General features: G+C 40.3%; 1 protein-coding gene across 4 annotated transcripts in view; it reads right to left on the bottom strand.

Moving 5' to 3' along the window:
* KPNA1 (karyopherin subunit alpha 1) overlaps nucleotides 1-19,974 on the bottom strand; it is a 244,350-nt gene that overhangs the window by 63,058 nt on the left and 161,318 nt on the right. For all 4 annotated transcript variants that reach the window (XM_053705809.1, XM_053705810.1, XM_053705808.1 and 1 more), the window contains 2 exons: nucleotides 18,248-18,336; nucleotides 16,384-16,483 (listed from right to left, as the gene is read on the bottom strand). In XM_053705809.1, coding sequence (XP_053561784.1) covers nucleotides 16,384-16,483; nucleotides 18,248-18,336 — 189 coding nt within the window. The remainder of the gene's footprint in view (nucleotides 1-16,383; nucleotides 16,484-18,247; nucleotides 18,337-19,974) is intronic.

Genomic DNA, 19,974 nt, shown 5'->3' with positions numbered 1-19,974 from the left:
TCTTCGAGCTGAAGAAATAGCAACTAGGAATAAAACTTTCCAAGATAAAAGCTTAATATCCATGGAATGCATTGGTTCAAACGGAACCCCCTGAAGAACTCTCAGAACTAAATTTAAACTCCATGGCGGAGCAACAGATTTAAAAACAGGCTTAATTCTAGCTAAAGCCTGACAAAAAGCCCGAACGTCTGGGACATCTGCCAGACGCTTGTGCAACAGAACAGACAGGGCAGATATCTGTCCTTTTAGGGAACTACCTGACAATCCTTTCTCCAATCCCTCTTGGAGAAAGACAAAATCCTAGGAATACTGATTTTATTCCAGGAGTAGTCTTTGAATTCGCACCAAAAAAGATATTTACGTCATATCTTATGATAGATTTTCCTGGTAACAGGCTTTCGAGCCTGAATCAAGGTATCTATGACCGACTCAGAGAAACCCCGCTTTGATAACATCAAGCGTTCAATCTCCACACAGTCAGTTGCAGAGAAATTAGATTTGGATGCTGGAATAGACCTTGAATGAGAAGGTCCCGTCTCAGTGGCAGAGTCCATGGTGGCAGAGATGACATGTCCACCAGGTCTGCATACCAAGTCCTGCGTGGCCACGCAGGAGCTATCAAGATCACCGAAGCTCTCTCCTGTTTGATTCTGGCAATCAAACGAGGAAGGAGAGGAAATGGTGGAAACACATAAGCCAGGTTGAACGACCAGGGCACTGCTAGAGCATCTATCAGTACTGCCTGAGGATCCCTTGACCTGGATCCGAAACAAGGAAGTTTGGTGTTCTGACGAGACGCCATCAGATCCAATTCTGGTGTGCCCCATAGCCGAACCAGGTGAGCAAACACCTCCGGATGGAGTTCCCACTCCCCCGGATGAAAAGTCTGACGATTTAGAAAATCCGCCTCCCAGTTCTCTACTCCTGGGATATAGATTGCTGACAGATGGCAAGAGTGATCCTCTGCCCAACGAATTATCCTTGAGACTTCTGTCATCGCCAAGGAACTCTTTGTTCCGCCCTGATGATTGATATAAGCCACAGTCGTGATGTTGTCCGACTGAAACCTGATGAATCTGGCCGAAGCCAGCTGAGGCCATGCCTGGAGAGCATTGAATATCGCTCTTAATTCCAGAATATTTATAGGTAGGATGGCCTCCTCCCGAGTCCACAAACCCTGAGCTTTCAGGGAATTCCAGAATGCACCCCAGCCCAGAAGGCTGGCGTCTTTTGTCACTATAACCCAGTCTGGCCTGCGGAAACACATTCCCTGGGACAGATGATCCTGTGACAACCACCAAAGAAGAGAGTCTCTGGTCTCTTGATCCAGATTTATCTGAGGAGATAAATCCGCATAATCCCCATTCCACTATTTGAGCATGCATAGTTGCAGTGGTCTGAGATGCAAACGAGCAAACGGAACTATGTCCATTGCAGCTACCATTAGCCCGATTACCTCCATACACTGAGCCACTGACGGCCGAGGAATGGAATGAAGAGCTCGGCAGGTGGACAAAATCTTTGATTTCCTGACCTCCGTCAGAAATATTTTCATTTCCACCGAGTCTATCAGAGTCCCTAGAAAGGAAACCCTTGTGAGGGGGGAAAGAGAACTCTTTTTTACGTTCACCTTCCACCCGTGAGATCTTAGAAAAGCCAACACTAAGTCTGTGTGGGACTTGGCTAGTTGGAAAGTCGACGCTTGAATTAGAATGTCATCTAGATAAGGGGCCACTGCTATGCCCCGTGGCCTTAGAACCGCCAGAAGGGACCCTAGCACCTTTGTGAAGATTTGTGGCGCCGTGGCCAACCCGAAGGGAAGAGCCACAAACTGATAATGCTTGTCCAGAAATGCGAACCTGAGGAACTGGTGATGATCTTTGTGGATAGGAATGTGTAGATATGCATCCTTTAAGTCCACGGTAGTCATATATTGACCCTCCTGGATCAATGGTAAGATAGTCCGAATGGTCTCCATCTTGAAGGATGGGACTCTTTGGAATTTCTTTAGGATCTTGAAATCTAGAATTGGTCTGAAAGTTCCCTCTTTCTTGGGAACCACAAACAGATTGGAGTAGAACCCCTGTCCCTGCTCTGCTTTTGGGACTGGGCAGATCACTCTCATGGTAAAAAGGTCTTCTACACAGCGTAAGAAAGCCTCTCTTTTTATCGGGTTTACAGACAATTGAGAAAGATGGAACCTCCCCCTTGGAGGGGAATCCTTGAAATCTAGAAGGTATTCCTGGGTTACAATTTCTACTGCCCAGGAATCCTGAACGTCTCTTGCCCAGGCCTGAGCAAAGAGAGAGAGTCTGCCCCTACTAGATCCGGTCCCGGATCGGGGGCTACCCCTTCATGCTGACTTAGTGGCAGCAGCAGCAGGCTTTTTGGTCTGTTTACCCTTGTTCCAAGCCTGATTAGGTCTCCAGGTTGGCTTGGGTTGAGCAAAGTTCCCCTCTTGCTTTGCAGCAGGGGAAGAGGAATTGGGACCACTCTTGAAGTTTCGAAAGGAACGAAAAATATTTTGTTTGGGTCTTGACTTATTTGACTTTATTTGACTTATCCTGAGGAAGGGTATGACCCTTCCCCCCAGTAATGTCTGAAATGATCTCTTTCAGTGCAGGCCCGAATAGGGTCTTACCTTTGAAAGAGATGGACAAAAGCTTAGATTTAGATGACACATCAGCTGACCAGGACTTAAGCCATAACGCTCTTCACGCTAAAATGGCAAAACCTGAATTCTTTGCCGCTAACTTAGCAAGATGAAAAGCGGCGTCTGTAATAAAAGAATTAGCCAACTTAAGGGCCTTAATTCTGTCCAAAATATCATCTAGTGGGGTCTCATCTGAGGATCCTCTTCTAGAGCCTCAAACCAAAAAGCAGCTGCAGTGGTTATCGGAACAATGCACGCTATAGGTTGAAGAAGAAAACCCTGATGAACAAAAATTTTCTTTAGGAGACCCTCTAACATTTTATCCATAGGATCAATGAACGCACAACTGTCTTCAGTAGGTATAGTTGTACGCTTAGCCAGAGTAGAAATAGCTCCCTCCACCTTAGGGACCATCTGCCATGAGTCCTTTATAGTGTCCAGAAATGGGGAACATTTTCTTAAAAACAGGAGGGGGGAGCGAACGGAATACCTGGTCTATCCCACTCCTTAGTAACAATGTCCGAAATCCTCTTTGGGACCGGAAAAACATCAGTGTAAACAGGAACCTCTAAATATTTGTCCATTTTACACAATTTCTCTGGAACAAAAATAGGGTCATAACACTAGAAGAAAATAAAACAATTAGAGACCAGCGCAAAATGAATTGAATACAAACACCTATATATAAGGAAGATTCCCAATATTACTTCCAAAAGGACAAAAAATTTAAATATAATACAAAATATAAGTGCGCAAAGTGGATGCTAAAGTATACAATTAAAAAGGGTTTTTTTAATTAAACTCAGAATTCTGAATGTTTGACCATGTGCAAAAATTCAAATCTAGTACTGTATATTCAAAATGCAGAGAGGCTTTTATGGGTCCTCACACCAAAGGGTTAAAATTAATTCCCATATACTTCGATTAAATTAAATTAATGGTGAATACAAACATGAAACAAACCACATATGATTAAAATATATATTGTATTTTATAATGCTTAAAAATGAAATAAACAATTTGAAAAAACTCTTTCTAAAATTATGAATCTAACATTTATTTATTTAATACAATTGATAGTGACCGGCCCTAACTTAAAAAACACACCTAAATTAATAACACATCTAAATTAATACCACATACATTGATAAAAGGACAAATATGATCACAAAATAAAGTGTAAATTTTTAGGACTCAGATGGAAACTTTGTAATTAGTCCCAAAAGGAAAGTCCCAAACGATGTCCTTCCCAAGCTTTCCACAAAAGCACAATGCACGATGATAGGCAAGAAAAAACTTCTGATTCCTCCCAGCTGGTCCTGAGCAGCGTCTAGGTGGGAGACAGAAGCGTCCACTTGAAATTGGTGTATATAGTTTATACAACAAACAAATATCAGTACTTACACATAGGTACCGAAAGATCAGCGCCGCGCCCGGCTCTCATCAAACACAGGTGTCCCGGTGTGTATAGGATCCACACAGGCTCTTCTCACAGCCTTAACACCAGCTCACTACAGAGAGTAGCCCAGAATGATGTAAAAATCAAGGCGCCAAACAGGATACACCTGTGAAAGGTGGATAAAAATTACAAGAAAGCAGCAAAAAAGTTGTTTTAAAATTCAAATTCAAGTTCATAAATTCAAATTCTTAGAGTGACCAATGTTCAATATTAATATAGTTCAACTGAGCAACGCGTTTCAATTCCTTTTTCAAGCTCAGTTTGTGAGTCTCAGATGCTGGCTTTTTATACCCTCAGGAAATCTTCAAATTCTTAAAGGCATAGCCATTCCATTTGTTTTTGTCTCAGAAGTGCACAATTTCTTATTTCTGCATCAACAGTCTTACTTGATACCTCTCTATAATGATTGTCCTTAAAGACTCTACAGATGTCTTAAGAATTTTTAAAGATCTGACATGGGAGGATAATATGCTTTTAGCCACCTGTGACGTCTCTGCCCCATACACCAGCATTAGGCATGAAGATGGTTTAGAGGCAGTGAAGTTCTTTTTAGACTCAGATTCCAAACTTGAAGTAGTACAGAAACAGTTTATTTTAGATGGGATAAAATTTATCCTTAATCATAATTATTTCTACTATGAAAGCAAATTTTATTTGCAAAAATGTGGAACGGCAATGGGGACCAGATTTGCCCCCAGTTATGCAAACCTTTTATGGGTTTATGGGAAAGGATCTTTTTAGATTCTACAGATCTGGGGGCAAATCTGGTCCTCTTTAAACGTTATATAGATGATATTATAATTGTTTGGCGAGAGTCAGTTGAAGATTTAGAATGGTTTTTCTCCAGGATGAACAATAATGAGAAAAACTTAAAGTTTACATATGATATAAGTAAAGAAAAAATTATATTCTTAGATTTGGAAATTAAGGTAAAAGATGGCAATTTTATTAGTAAAACCAATTTTAAAGAAGTGGATGCTAACAGCTACATCCACGCCACTAGTTGCCATCATAATACATGGAAAACAAATATTCCAAGGAATCAGTTTTAAAGAATAAGAAAAAATTGTCAAGAAGAGGTTGATTTCTTATGTCAATCAGAAATTTTTGGAAAATAAGTTTTTAGAAAGAGGATATAGTACTGACCTCATCAATCAATCTAAGAAAGAGGCCCTAGAAACAAGTAGTGATAATCTATTAGCTGTGAAACCCAAAAAGAGAGATACTAATGTAGAAAATAAAGATGTTTTTATTCCATTTATCACTAAATATAACAGTGAAGTTCATAATATTGAGAAAATTCTATATAGGCACTGGCCGATCCTATTAGAAGATGAAGTTCTAGGTTCTGTTCTACCAAAAAAAACACAATTTGTATATAAGAAAAATAAAAATTTGAAGAATATTTTAGCCCCCACAGATTTGAAGAGGAAGAAAAATACTGCCTCAAAGACAGATTTAGATCTAAGAGGGAATAGCCTCAATGGATTTTATCCGTGTTTAAAATGTAAGTCCTGTCAACATGCTAATAAAAGAAAAAGTTTTATTTCTACTAGAACAAAAAAAGAGTATAAAATCAATGGGGTTTTTAGATGTACAGACACCAATATTATTTATCTGATAGAATGTTCGTGTGGGGCCCAATACATTGGTGAGTCCGAAAGGACTGCAAAAGACAGAATAAGAGAGCATTTAAATTCAATCGAAAATATGAATAATATAAGGAATCAGGACTTACCAGTTCCTAAACATTTTAAAACGTGCAAAGGAGGAAACTTAAATCATTTTAAATATACTATCATAGATAAAGTGAGGCCAAACTGGAGAGGGGGCAATGTGAGGGATGAGCTTTTAAAATTAGAGGCCAAATGGATTTTTGACTTAAAAACTCTCTACATCCAGATGGATTGAACTTAGATTTCGATTTGGGTGTTTTTATGAAATAATTTTTATAAGTTTTATGAATCTCTATAATAATAATAAATTTTATAGCTTTTCAAGAAATACTTTTTAGTATTTTTTAAATATATTATTAATGATTTTTGAATGGATTGTTTATGTGCATTTTTAATATATTTAGTAATTGAGAGAGAGGTTTTTTGGGGTTTCATACTTTGGGGAGGTTTCTTTTATTCATTCCTATAGATATTGAGAGTGAATATGAGCATGAAACAAAAAATATGTAAATTACATTTTAAATGTGGTTTTAAATATTCTTAGAAATATTTTTATGAATTAATGAATTATTATTTATCATTCAATTTTCAGATACTGTTTTTCTCAGTAGATTTACAGTTGTTTTGTTATTTCTTTCTTTATTTATTTCTCTATTTCCTCAATTTTTTTGAAAAAGGTTTCTTGTAATGTGCTTTTTTTTTTTTTTTTTACTTTAATTCTTTGGGGGGTTTTTAGTCATGAATATAAGTTTATATATAAGGACAATCATTATAGAGAGGTATCAAGTAAGACTGTTGATGCAGAAATAAGGAATTGTGCACTTCTGAGACAAAAACAAATGGAATGGCTATGCCTTTAAGAATTTGAAGATTTCCTGAGGGTATAAAAAGCCAGCATCTGAGACTCACAAACTGAGCTTGAAAAAGGAATTGAAACGCGTTGCTCAGTTGAACTATATTAATATTGAACATTGGTCACTCTAAGAATTTGAATTTATGAACTTGAATTTGAAAACAACTTTTTTGCTACTTTCTTGTAATTTCTATCCACCTTTCACAGGTGTATCCTGTTTGGCGCCTTGATTTTTACATCATTCTGGGCTACTCTCTGTAGTGAGCTGGTATTAAGGCTATGAGAAGAGCCTGTGTGGATCCTATACACACCGGGACACCTGTGTTTGATGAGAGCCGGGCGCGGCGCTGATCTTTCGGTACCTATGTGTAAGTACTGATATTTGTTTGTTGTATAAACTATATACACCAATTTCAAGTGGACGCTTCTGTCTCCCACCTAGACGCTGCTCAGGACCAGCTGGGAGGAATCAGAAGTTTTTTCTTGCCTATCATCGTGCATTGTGCTTTTGTGGAAAGCTTGGGAAGGACATCGCTTGGGACTTTCCTTTTGGGACTAATTACAAAGTTTCCATCTGAGTCCTAAAAATTTACACTTTATTTTGTGATCATATTTGTCCTTTTATCAATGTATGTGGTATTAATTTAGATGTGTTATTAATTTAGGTGTGTTTTTTAAGTTAGGGCCGGTCACTATCAATTGTATTAAATAAATAAATGTTAGATTCATAATTTTAGAAATAGTTTTTTCAAATTGTTTATTTCATTTTTAAGCATTATAAAATACAATATATATTTTAATCATATGTGGTTTGTTTCATGTTTGTATTCACCATTAATTTAATTTAATCGAAGTATATGGGAATTAATTTTAACCCTTTGGTGTGAGGACCCATAAAAGCCTCTCTGCATTTTGAATATACAGTACTAGATTTGAATTTTTGCACATGGTCAAACATTCAGAATTCTGAGTTTAATTAAAAAAAACCCTTTTTAATTGTATACTTTAGCATCCACTTTGCGCACTTATATTTTGTATTATATTTAAACAAAAATAGGGTCACAATCATCCAGAGTAGCTAAAACCTCCCGTAGCAATAAACGGAGGTGCTCTAGCTTAAATTTAAATGCCGTCATATCTGAATCTGTCTGAGGGAATATCTTTCCTGAATCAGTAATCTCTCCCTCAGACAGCAAATCCCTCATCCCTACCTCAGAACATTGTGAGGGAATATCGGATATGGCTACTAAAGCGTCAGAAGGCTCAGCATTTGTTCTTAACCCAGAGCTATTGCGCTTCCCTTGCACCCCTGGCAGTTTAGATAAAACCTCTGTGAGGGTAGTATTCATAAATGAAGCCATATCTTGCAAGGTGAAAGAATTAAACGCACTAGAAGTACTTGGCGTCGCTTGTGCGGGAGTAACTGGTTGTGACACCTGGGGAGAACTAGATGGCGAAACATGATTTACTTCTGTCTGAGAATCATTTAATACCAAATTTTTATAAGTCAAAATATGCTGTTTGCAATTTATAAACAACAGAATTTATGTTTACCTGATAAATTACTTTCTCCAACGGTGTGTCCGGTCCACGGCGTCATCCTTACTTGTGGGATATTCTCTTCCCCAACAGGAAATGGCAAAGAGCCCAGCAAAGCTGGTCACATGATCCCTCCTAGGCTCCGCCTTCCCCAGTCATTCGACCGACGTAAAGGAGGAATATTTGCATAGGAGAAATCATATGATACCGTGGTGACTGTAGTTAAAGAAAATAAATCATCAGACCTGATTAAAAAACCAGGGCGGGCCGTGGACCGGACACACCGTTGGAGAAAGTAATTTATCAGGTAAACATAAATTCTGTTTTCTCCAACATAGGTGTGTCCGGTCCACGGCGTCATCCTTACTTGTGGGAACCAATACCAAAGCTTTAGGACACGGATGATGGGAGGGAGCAAATCAGGTCACCTAGATGGAAGGCACCACGGTTTGCAAAACCTTTCTCCCAAAAATAGCCTCAGAAGAAGCAAAAGTATCAAATTTTTAAAATTTGGTAAAAGTGTGCAGTGAAGACCAAGTCGCTGCCTTACATATCTGATCAACAGAAGCCTCGTTCTTAAAAGGGCCCATGTGGAAGCCACGGCCCTAGTGGAATGAGCTGTGATTCTTTCAGGAGGCTGCCGTCCGGCAGTCTCATAAGCCAATCTGATGATGCTTTTAAGCCAAAAAGATAGAGAGGTAGAAGTTGCTTTTTGACCTCTCCTTTTACCAGAATAAACAACAAACAAGGAAGATGTTTGTCTGAAATCCTTTGTAGCATCTAAATAGAATTTTAGAGCACGGACAACGTCCAAATTGTGTAACAAACGTTCCTTCTATGAAACTGGATTCGGACACAAAGAAGGTACAAGTATCTCCTGGTTAATATTTTTGTTGGAAACAACCTTCGGAAGAAAACCAGGCTCAGTACGTAAAAACCACCTTATCTGCATGGACCAGATAGGGCGGAGAACACTGCAGAGCAGATAACTCAGAAACTCTTCTAGCAGAAGAAATTGCAACCTAAAACAAAACTTTCCAAGATAATAACTTAATATCTATGGAATGTAAGGGTTCAAACGGAACCCCTTGAAGAACTGAAAGAACTAGATTAAGACTCCAGGGAAGAGTCAAAGGTCTGTAAACAGGCTTGATTCTAACCAGAGCCTGAACAAACGCTTAAACGTCTGGCACAGCTGCCAGCCTTTTGTGAAGTAAAACAGATAAGCAGAGATCTGTCCCTTCAGAGAACTCGCAGAAAATCCTTTCTCCAAACCTTCTTGTAGAAAGGAAAGAAACTTAGGAATTTTTATCTTGTTCCATGGGAATCCTTTAGATTCACACCAACAGATATATTTTTTCCATATATTATGGTAAATTTTTCTAGTTACAGGCTTTCTAGCCTGAATAAGAGTATCTACTACAGAATCTGAAAACCCACGCTTTGATAAAATCAAGCGTTCAAACTCCAAGCAGTCAGTTGGAGGAAAACCAGATTCGGATGTTCAAATGGACCCTGAATAAGAAGGTCCTGTCTCAAAGGTAGCTTCCATGGTGGAGCCGATGACACATTCACCAGGTCTGCATACCAAGTCCTGCGTGGCCACACAGGAACTATCAAGGTCACCGAAGCCCTCTCCAGATTGATCCTGGCTACCAGCCTGGGAATGAGAGGAAACGGTGGGAATACATAAGCTAGGTTGAAGATCCAAGGTGCTACTATTGTATCTAATAGAGTCGCCTTGGGATCCCTGGATTTGGACCCGTAACAAGGGACCATGAAGTTCTGACGAGAGGCCATCAGAACCAAGTCTGGAATGCCCCATAATTGAGTTATTTGGGGAAAGATTTCCAGATGGAGTTCCCACTCCCCCGGATGCTCCTCCATCGCCAGGGAACTCCTTGTTACCCCCTGATGGTTGATATATGTAACAGTCGTCATGATGACTGATTGAAACCTTATGAATTTGGCCCTTGCTAGTCTAGGCCAAGCCTTGAGAGCATTGAATATCGCTCTCAGTTCCATTATGTTTATCGGGAGAAGAGAGTCTTCCCGAAACCATAGACCCTGAGTTTTCAGGGGTTCCCAGACCGCGTCCCAGCCCACCACACTGGCGTCGGTCGTGACAATGACCTATTCTGGTCTGCGGAAGCTCATTCCCTGTGACAGGTTGTCCAGGGTCAGCCACCAACGGAGTGAATCTCTGGTTATTTGATCTACTTGTATCGTCGGAGACAAGACTGTATAATCCCCATTCCACTGTCTGAGCATGCCCAGGTGCAATGGTCTTAGATGAATTCGTGCAAAAGGAACTATGTCCATTGCCGCAACCATCAACCCTATTACTTCCATGGACTGCGCTATGGAAGGAATAAGAACAGAATGAAGTACCTGACAAGAGCTTAGAAGTTTTTATTTTCTGGCCTCTGTCAGAAAAACCTTCATTTCTAAGGAAACTATTATTGTTCCCAAGAAGGGAACTCTTGTTGACGGGGACAGAGAACTTTTTTCTATGTTCACTTTCCACCTGTGAGATCTGAGAAAGGCTAGGACAATGTCCGTATGAGCCCTTGCTTTTGACAGAGACGACACCTGAATCAGGATGTCGTCCAAGTAAGGTACTACTGCAATGTCCCTTGGTCTTAGCACCGCTAGAAGGGACCCTAGTACCCTTGTGAAAATCCTTGGAGCAGTGGCTAATCCGAATGGAAGTGCCACAGGTAATGCTTGTCCAGAAAGGCGAACCTTAGGAACCGAAAATGTTCCTTGTGGATAGGAATACGTAGGTACGCATCCTTTAAGTCCACCGTGGTCATGAATTGACCTTCCTGGATGGTAGAAAGGATCGTTCAAATGGTTTCCATTTTGAATGATGAAACCCTTAGAAACTTGTTTAGAATCTTGAGATCTAAAATAGGTCTGAATGTTCCCTCTTATTTGGGAATTATGAACAGGTTGGAGTAAAAACCCATCCCTTGTTCTCCTAATGGAACAGGATGAATCACTCCCATGCTTAACAGGTCTTCTACACAGTGTAAGAATGCCTGTTCGAAGATAATTGAGACCCGTGGAACCTTCCCCTTGGGAGTAGTTCCCTGAATTCCAGGAGATAACCTTGAGAAACTATTTCTAGCGCCCAAGGATCCTGAACATCTCTTGCCCCAACCTGAGCAAAGAGAGAAAGTCTGCCCCCCACCAGATCCTTCCCTGATCGGGGGCCAACACTTCATGCTGTTTTGGTAACAGTGGCAGGTGACTTGGCCTGCTTACCCTTTTTCCAGCCTTGCATCGGCCTCCAGGCTGGCTTGGTTTGAGAAGTATTACCCTCTTGCTTAGAGGGTGTAGAATTTGAGGCTGGTCCGTTTCTGCGAAAGGGACGAAAATTTGGCTTATTTTTAGCCTTAAAAAGACCTATCCTGTGGGAGGGCGTGGCCCTTTCCCCCAGTGAGGTCTGAAATAATCTCTTTCAAGTCAGGGCCAAACAGTGTTTTACCCTTGAAAGGGATGTTAAGCAAAAGCGCTCTGCGCGCCACGATAGCAAACCCTGAATTATTCGCCGCTAATCTAGCTAATTGCAAAGCGGCATCTAAAATAAAAAAGAGTTAGCCAATTTAAGAGCTTGAACTCTGTCCAAAACCTCCTCGTACGAAGATTCTTTATTAAGCGACTTTTCTAGTTCTTCGAACCAGAAACACGCAGCTGTAGTGACAGGAACAATGCATGAAATTGGTTGTAGAAGGTAACCTTGCTGAACAAACATCTTTTTAAGCAAACCCTCTAACCTTTAATCCATAGGATCTTGAAAGCACAACTATCTTCTATAGGAATAGAAGTGCGTTTGTTTAGAGTAGAAACCGCCCCCTCGACCTTGGGGACTGTATGCTATAAGTCCTTTCTGGGGTCGACTATAGGAAACTAATTTCTTAAATATAGGGGAGGACAAAGGGTATGCCGGGCCTTTCCCACTCCTTATTTACTATGTCCGCCACCCGCTTGGGTATAGGAAAAACATCGGGGGGCACCGGAACCTCTAGGAACTTGTCCATCTTACCTAATTTCTCTGGAATGACCAAATTGTCACAATCATCCAGAGTAGATAATACCCTCCTTAAGTAGTGCGTGGAGATGTTGAAATTTAAATTTAAAAGTTACAATATCAGGTTCTGCTTGTTGAGAAATTTTCCCTGAATCTGAAATTTCTCCCCTCAGACAAAACCTCCCTCCTGGCCCCTTCAGATAGGTGTTGAGGGTATGTCAGAAAAGATATCATCAGCGTCCTCTTGCTCCTCAGTGTTTAAAACAGAGCAATCACGCTTTCTCTGATAAGTAGGCATTTTGGAAAAAAATGCATGCAATAGAATTATCCATTATAGCCATTAATTGTTGTATGGTAATAAGTATTGGCGCACTAGATGTACTAGGGGCCTCTTGTGTGGGCAAAACTGGTGTAGACACAGAAGGGGATGATGCAGTACCATGCTTACTCCCCTCATTAGAGGAATCATCTTGGGCAATATAATATCTATGGCATTATTATCCCTACTTTGTTTGGACATTATGACACAAATATATCACATATATTTAAATGGGGAGACACATTGGCTTTCATACATATAGAACATCGTTATCTGATGGTTCAGACATGTTAAACAGGCTTAAACTTGTTAACAAAGCACAAAAAAACGTTTTACAATAAAACCGTTACTGTCCCTTTAAATTTTAAACTGAACACACTTTATTACTGAATATGTGAAAAAGTATGAGGAATTGTTCAAATTTCACCAAAATTTCACCACAGTAACTTAAAGCCTTAAAAGTATTGCACACCAAATTTGAAAGCTTTAACCCTTAAAATAACGGAACCGGAGCCGTTTTTACATTTAACCCCTATACAGTCCCAGGTATCTGCTTTGCTGAGACCCAACCAAGCCCAGAGGGGAATACGATACCAAAATGATGCCTTCTATAAGCTTTTTCAGTGGTTCTTAGCTCCTCACACATGCATCTGCATGCCATGCTTTCCAAAAACAACTGCGCATTAGAGGCGCGAAAATGAGGCTCTGTCTATGACTAGAAAAGGCCCCCAGTGAAAAAGGTGTCCAATACAGTGCCTGCCGTTTTTATTAAAACAATCCCCAAGATTTAACAACTATTAAAAGGTAATAATCTGCCAAATATACTTAGTAAAGTAATCGTTTTAGCCCAGAAAAATGTCTACCAGTTTTTTAAGCCCTAATGAAGCCCTTTATTCTTTTACTTAAACAAAGAAAATGGCTTACCGGTTCCCATAGGGAAAATGACAGCTTCCAGCATTACCGAGTCTTGTTAGAAATGTGTCATACCTCAAGCAGCAAAAGTCTGCTCACTGTTTCCCCCAACTGAAGTTAATTCCTCTCAACAGTCCTGTGTGGGAAACAGCCATCGATTTTAGTAACGGTTTGCTAAAATCATTTTCCTCTTACAAACAGAAATCTTCATCTCTTTCCTGTTTCAGAGTAAATAGTACATACCAGCACTATTTTAAAATAACAAACTCTTGATTGAAGAATAAAAACTACATTTAAACACCAAAAAACTCTAAGCCATCTCCGTGGAGATGTTGCCTGTACAACGGCAAAGAGAATGACTGGGGAAGGCGGAGCCTAGGAGGGATCATGTGACCAGCTTTGCTGGGCTCTTTGCCATTTCCTGTTGGGGAAGAGAATATCCCACAAGTAAGGATGACGCCGTGGACCGGACACACCTATGTTGGAGAAATATAAGTACAATTGGGACACATTCTTAGAGGGGGTTCCACAATGGCTTCTAAACAAATTGAACAATGAGTTTCCTCAGTGTCAGACATGTTTAACAGGCTAGTAATGAAGCAAGCAAGCTTGGAAAACACTTTATTTAATGAAAAAAACACAATTTGCAAAAACGGTACTGTACCTTTAAGAGAAAAAAAAAGGCATACACAAAATGCAAAACAGGTTAAAATTTCTTCAAAAATTCCGAAATTTTAACAGTGTACCCACTAAGCTTTAGAAGGATTGCACCACAAGTAAATAAGCAATAGACCCCCAAATGAAAAAAACGGATTGATAATTGTCTAAAACCGGTTAAAAACCCCTAAAGCACCTTGCCACAGCTCTGCTGTGGCCCTACCTGCCCTTAGAAAACGATAATATGGTGGTTCAAAGCTTCAATTAGTCCTCAGAAGACTATCAAGACCTCAGGAGAAGTTGCTTGCTGCTTGTAAGTGCGCAACTGAGGCGCAAAAATAGGCCCCGCCCACCTCACTCGATGTTGCTGGGGCCTACACAAAACTAACAAACCCTGCCTGAAAGCCATGTTGGTTATAAACAACCCCAAAGAACCCTCAAGCAAATGTCCCATAAAACTGAAAACGTTACTCCCAGACACAAAAACGTTTCTCCCAAATTCACATAAACTAAGTGCCCACAAAAAATTAACCCTTTATGCAAGCTAGTAAAACCTCTGATAACACTAGGATTACTGCTTCCCCTTCCCCTAATGGGGACACTGTCAGCCTTTCTGAGTTAACACAGTCTCTGCAGAAAATATGACTGAACATACCTCATTGCTGCATAGCAAGAAACCGTTCCTCACACTGAAGTTTTCCTATACTCCTCAGCTTCTGTGGGAACAGCAGTGGACCTTAGTTACAAATGCTAAGATCATCATCCTCTAGGCAGAAATCTTCATCTATGTCCTGCCTGAGAGTAAATAGTACAGCACCGGTACCATTTAAAAATAACAAACTCTTGATTGAAGAGAAAATAAAAACTAACAGTTTAACACCTCTTCTCTTTACCCTTCCAGCTTAGAGCCAGCAAAGAGAATGACTGGGGGGTGGAGTTAAGGGGGGAGCTATATAGACAGCTCTGCTGTGGTGCTCTCTTTGCTACTTCCTGTTAGGAAGAACAATATCCCACAAGTAAGGATGAATCCATGGACTCTGTACATCATGCAAAAGAAAAAATAATTGTTGCTCTACATAAAGATGGCCTAGGCTATAAGAAGATTGCCAAGACCCTGAAACTGAGCTGCAGCAACGGTGGGCAAGACCATACAGTGGTTTCACAGGACAGGTTTCCACTCAGAAGAGGCCTCGCCATGGTCAACCAAAGAAGTTGAGTGCACATGCTCAGCATCATATCCAGAGGTTGTCTTTGGGAAATAGACGTATGAGTGCTGCCAGCATTGCTGCAGAGGTTGAAGGGGTCAGCCTGTCAGTGCTCAGACCATACGCCGCATACTGCATCAAATTGGTCTGCATGGCTGTTGTCCCAGAAGGAAGCCTCTTCTAAAGATGATGCACGTGTCAAGCGTGTGGAGCAGCAACCAGGTGAGGAGTACAAAGACAAGTCTGTCTTGCCTACAGTCAAGCATGGTGGTGGGAGTGTCATGGTCTTGGCCTGCATGAGTGCTGCCGACACTGGGGAGCTACAGTTCATTGAGGGAACCATCAATATCAACATGTACTGTGACATACTGAAGCAGAGAATGATCTCCTCCCTTCTGAGACTGGGCCGCAGGGCAGTATTCCAACATGATAAGGACCCCAAACACACCTCCAAGACGACAAGTACTTTGTTAAAGAAGCTGAGGGTAAAGGTGATGGATTGGCCAAGCATGTCTCCAGACCTAAACTTATTGAGCATCTGTGGGGCATCCTCAAACGGAAGGTGGGGGAGCGTAAGGTCTCTAACAACCACCAGCTCTGTGATGTCATCATGGAGGAGTGGAAGAGGATTCCAGTGACAACCTGTGAAGCTCTGGTGAACTCTATACCCAAGAGGGTTAAGGCAGTGCTGGAAAATAATGGTGGCCACAAAAAATATTGACACGTTGGGCCCAATTCAGACATTTCCACTTACGGGTGTACTCACTTTTGTTGTCAACGGTTTAGACATTAATGGCTGTGTGTTGAGTTATTTTGAGGGGATAGTAAATTTACACTGTTATACAGGCTGTACACTCACTACTTTACATTGTAGCAAAGTGTCATTTATTCAGTGTTGTCACATGAAAAGATATAATAATATATTTACAAAAATGTGAGGGGTGTACTCACTTTTGTGGGATACTGTATGTATATATATATTACAGTTACATGTGTAAATGGAGATATGTGTGTGTCATATACATATAAACATTTGCAACCACGTTTTATTCATTATTTATGCTGTAAACATACCTTGGCAAATTCAGGAGGGGGGTTTTTGCCTCGACACAGGTTTGACAAAGCCCAGACGGCATTTCGGGTCATTGTGAGTCTGTTCTGTTTAGAGAGTAGCCTGAAGGAGAATACAAAACATTAGAATTGTCACTCTTCATAGTCAGATTGTGTAACAGTCTTCGGAAAATCAGATATTTGTACATATGAGTTTCACATGCTGACTATATATGAGACAGACACTGTTTATCTCATCATACATATGAAAAAGCAGCATGTCGAAAACTTATGTTTGCCTGAAAGTAGATTACATTTAACCTGAAAGTATCAGAAGCTAATGCAGCAGGTGAGTAGCTGATAATGGCAATTCCCTTAGTTCTCTTGGTAAAAAGGGACACACAATTGCAATGAGCCCAGCTGTTTGTAGTTCACATTCATAAGAGCCGACTACAACAGTGCAACTCTCGGAAGGGCCATGTACCCACTTGACCCCTGTAAATGTTATTTTGTATACCACCTATGTTCATAGCGCTGCAGAATCTGTTGGCACTCTACAAATACCTTATAATAATAATCTAATACTATAATAGCATTTGTAACGCGTCCGTCCGTGTCGCCAGTTGTGCATGCATCCTCAAAGGAATGTTGGCTGAGCGAGGCAGCCAAAAGAATGTTGGCTGCGCGCGCAGCCAAATTAATCCACCTAAATGCAGCGTAGGCAAACCCAAAGCCTTAAAAAAACAAACACGGAAACCCCTGCACGAAATAACTAAAAAACACGGAACCGCCTGCAAGAAATAAAAAAAAAATAACCGCCCGCACGAAGTATAACAAAAAAAAAACTAACCTCCCGCACAAAGTATTAAACACCGAAACCGCCAACATCGCAAAATAATAAAGTAATTAACCCCTAATCCACAAATAACATAATTATTATTATTATTATACTTTATTTATTAAGCGCCAACATATTCCGCAGCGCTGTCCATGGATACAATTCATTTAAATAAAACAATACAAGACTTGTAAGATACAGGACAAAATTTACAAACACATACATGAGGGATTGAGGGCCTTATTCCAGTGGGAACGTACAATCTAGAACTTACAATCTATAATTAAAATATTAACCCCTATTTCTTCATTGCTGTAATTTTGAATTTTTCAATAAAAACAATAAAATAAAAAATTTAACCCCTAAACCGCCAAACCCCCATATCGCAATAAACCTACTTAACCTATTAACCCCATAAACCGCCAAACCCCCACATTGCAATAAACCTAATTAACCTATTAACTCCTCAACTGCCAAACCCCCACAACGCAAATAACATTTAATTACTAAGCCCCCTAACCGAACACCCCCTAAATTAACCCCAATACAAAGTTACACTTAAATAAAACCTATCATTAAATTAAAAAATAATAATCTAAAATTACAAAAAATAAACTCTAAAATGACAGAAAAAAATAATCAAAAATAAAAAAAATTAAACCCAATACCTATGAAAATAAAAAACAAAAAGTAGTAAACATAAAAATCCTCTATAAATACTTTTTCATAGACAAATACAAAATGTCTTAAAAATAAATACTTCATCTTCATGTTCAGTACAGCCCATTAAGGATATAACAGATCCAGCTTAGTCTAAGAGGCCTTTAAAATCTTATGAAGTTATGGTCTACCGCCCAGGAGCTTGATGGTTGGTGAACTTTAACTACACTTTACTATGGACCCATTTATACATTTCCTTGTCCTCACCTAGTAAGGTAGACACCACATCTGCTATAAAGTGAGGGGATACATGAGTTTAAAAAGTTCAGTACTGATGTGTGATGAGTCCGGTCTCATCTAAAACCATGTAAAGTCACACGCAATACTTACTGTAATAGAGGAGGCAGGATGTTACAGTCTAGTACATAGTCCCTGCATACGGTGCTGTCTCCTGCGATGTTACCCAGTGCCCATACTGCCTGTAGCGAGATACACAAGCAATAAACACATGAGATGGCCTTTTACATAGAACTGTAGCGACAGTTACCCACAAGGCTGCATTTTTACAAGTAGTGACAGTAAAGTGATTAGTAGAGACTTTAGATACAAGAGCGAGCAGCCCTAGTGTTTCACAGCAGCAAGTATTCCCCTAAATACATTAGTATTGATTTCATCCATAGTAACTAAACTGTAAAGCAACTGTGCACATCAGAGATCTTCACAAATGTGTCTTGGATTTATCAACCAGAAAAATATTATAATAGAAACATTTATTTCACATGATTTTATTGTATAACCGCTGTTACTGATTGTAGATGCAGTGAATCTAAACTGTTAGATAACTGTCACACATGAGGACAACACATGTGCTATATATAATGTTAATCTTATGTCTATCTGAAGCAATCAGGAGCCAAAAAACATAAATTATGCTTACCTGATAATTTCCTTTTCTTCAGATGGAAAGAGTCCACAGCTGCATTCATTACTTTTGGGAAATAAGAACCTGGCCACCAGGAAGAGGCAAAGATACCCCAGCCAAAGGCTTAAATACTCCTCCCACTCCCCTCATTCCCCAGTCATTCTGCCGAGGAACAAGGAACAGTAGAAGAATATCAGGGTGAAAGGTGCCAGAAGAATAAAATAAAGACGCCCCACATAAAAAATTACGGGTGGGGAGCTGTGGACTCCATCAGAAGAAAAGAAAATTATCAGGTAAGCATAATTTATGTTTTTCTTCTTAAATGGAAAGAGTCCACAGCTGCATTCATTACTTTTGGGAAAACAATACTCAAGCTAGAGGACACTGAATGCTGAGACGGGAGGGTACATTAGGCAGCCCATTCTGAGAGCACCAAGCCTGAAACCACTGCCCACAAAAAAAAAAAAACAGCTTTGTCCGAATCCGAGAAAACTTTAAAAGGAAAAGCCCCAAGGACACTGACCCGCAGGTAGTCTAGAGCCTAGCTAGAGACCACAAAATCGGAATCAACTGAGCCAACAGGCCTCCAGGAGACACCGTTGCCCAACAGTCGGTCCCTCACCACTCACCCTTCACTAAAGAAGGGAACACTAGCCTAAACTCCCAAAGGGATAGGATCAGGAGAACTGAAAGAAAAAAATGAAAGGTCCCAAATCCATTAAGGAAACCCCCAAGAGCAAGCCCAGCTCACAAGGGCCCAAATGGGTCCCGACAGACAAGGGGAGACTACGCCTAGACCAGGAGAAACCGGAGGTATAGGACCGGGCATAGAAACAGAGAAAACTTTCTCTCAAACGTCGTGCAAAAGCACCAAAAGACAACAGAAGAAGGAGTCTTCACATAGTCCGAACTGGGAAGACAGAAGTATTCCGCAACAAAAAAAACATAATTTATGCTTACCTGATAAATTTATTTCTCTTGTAGTGTATCCAGTCCACGGATCATCCATTACTTGTGGTATATTCTCCTTCCCCACAGGAAGTTGCAAGAGGATCACCCACAGCAGAGCTGCTATATAGCTCCTCCCCTCACTGCCATATCCAGTCATTCGACCGAAACAAGACGAGAAAGGAGAAACCATAGGGTGCAGTGGTGACTGTAAATTAAAATTTAGACCTGCCTTAAAAGGACAGGG

Source organism: Bombina bombina, chromosome 3, assembly GCF_027579735.1.
Source record: "Bombina bombina isolate aBomBom1 chromosome 3, aBomBom1.pri, whole genome shotgun sequence".
In the NCBI taxonomy this organism is placed as follows: Eukaryota; Metazoa; Chordata; class Amphibia; order Anura; family Bombinatoridae; genus Bombina; species Bombina bombina.
Note: the sequence above shows the minus strand (reverse complement) of the source record. Positions and strands in the feature narration are given on the sequence as shown.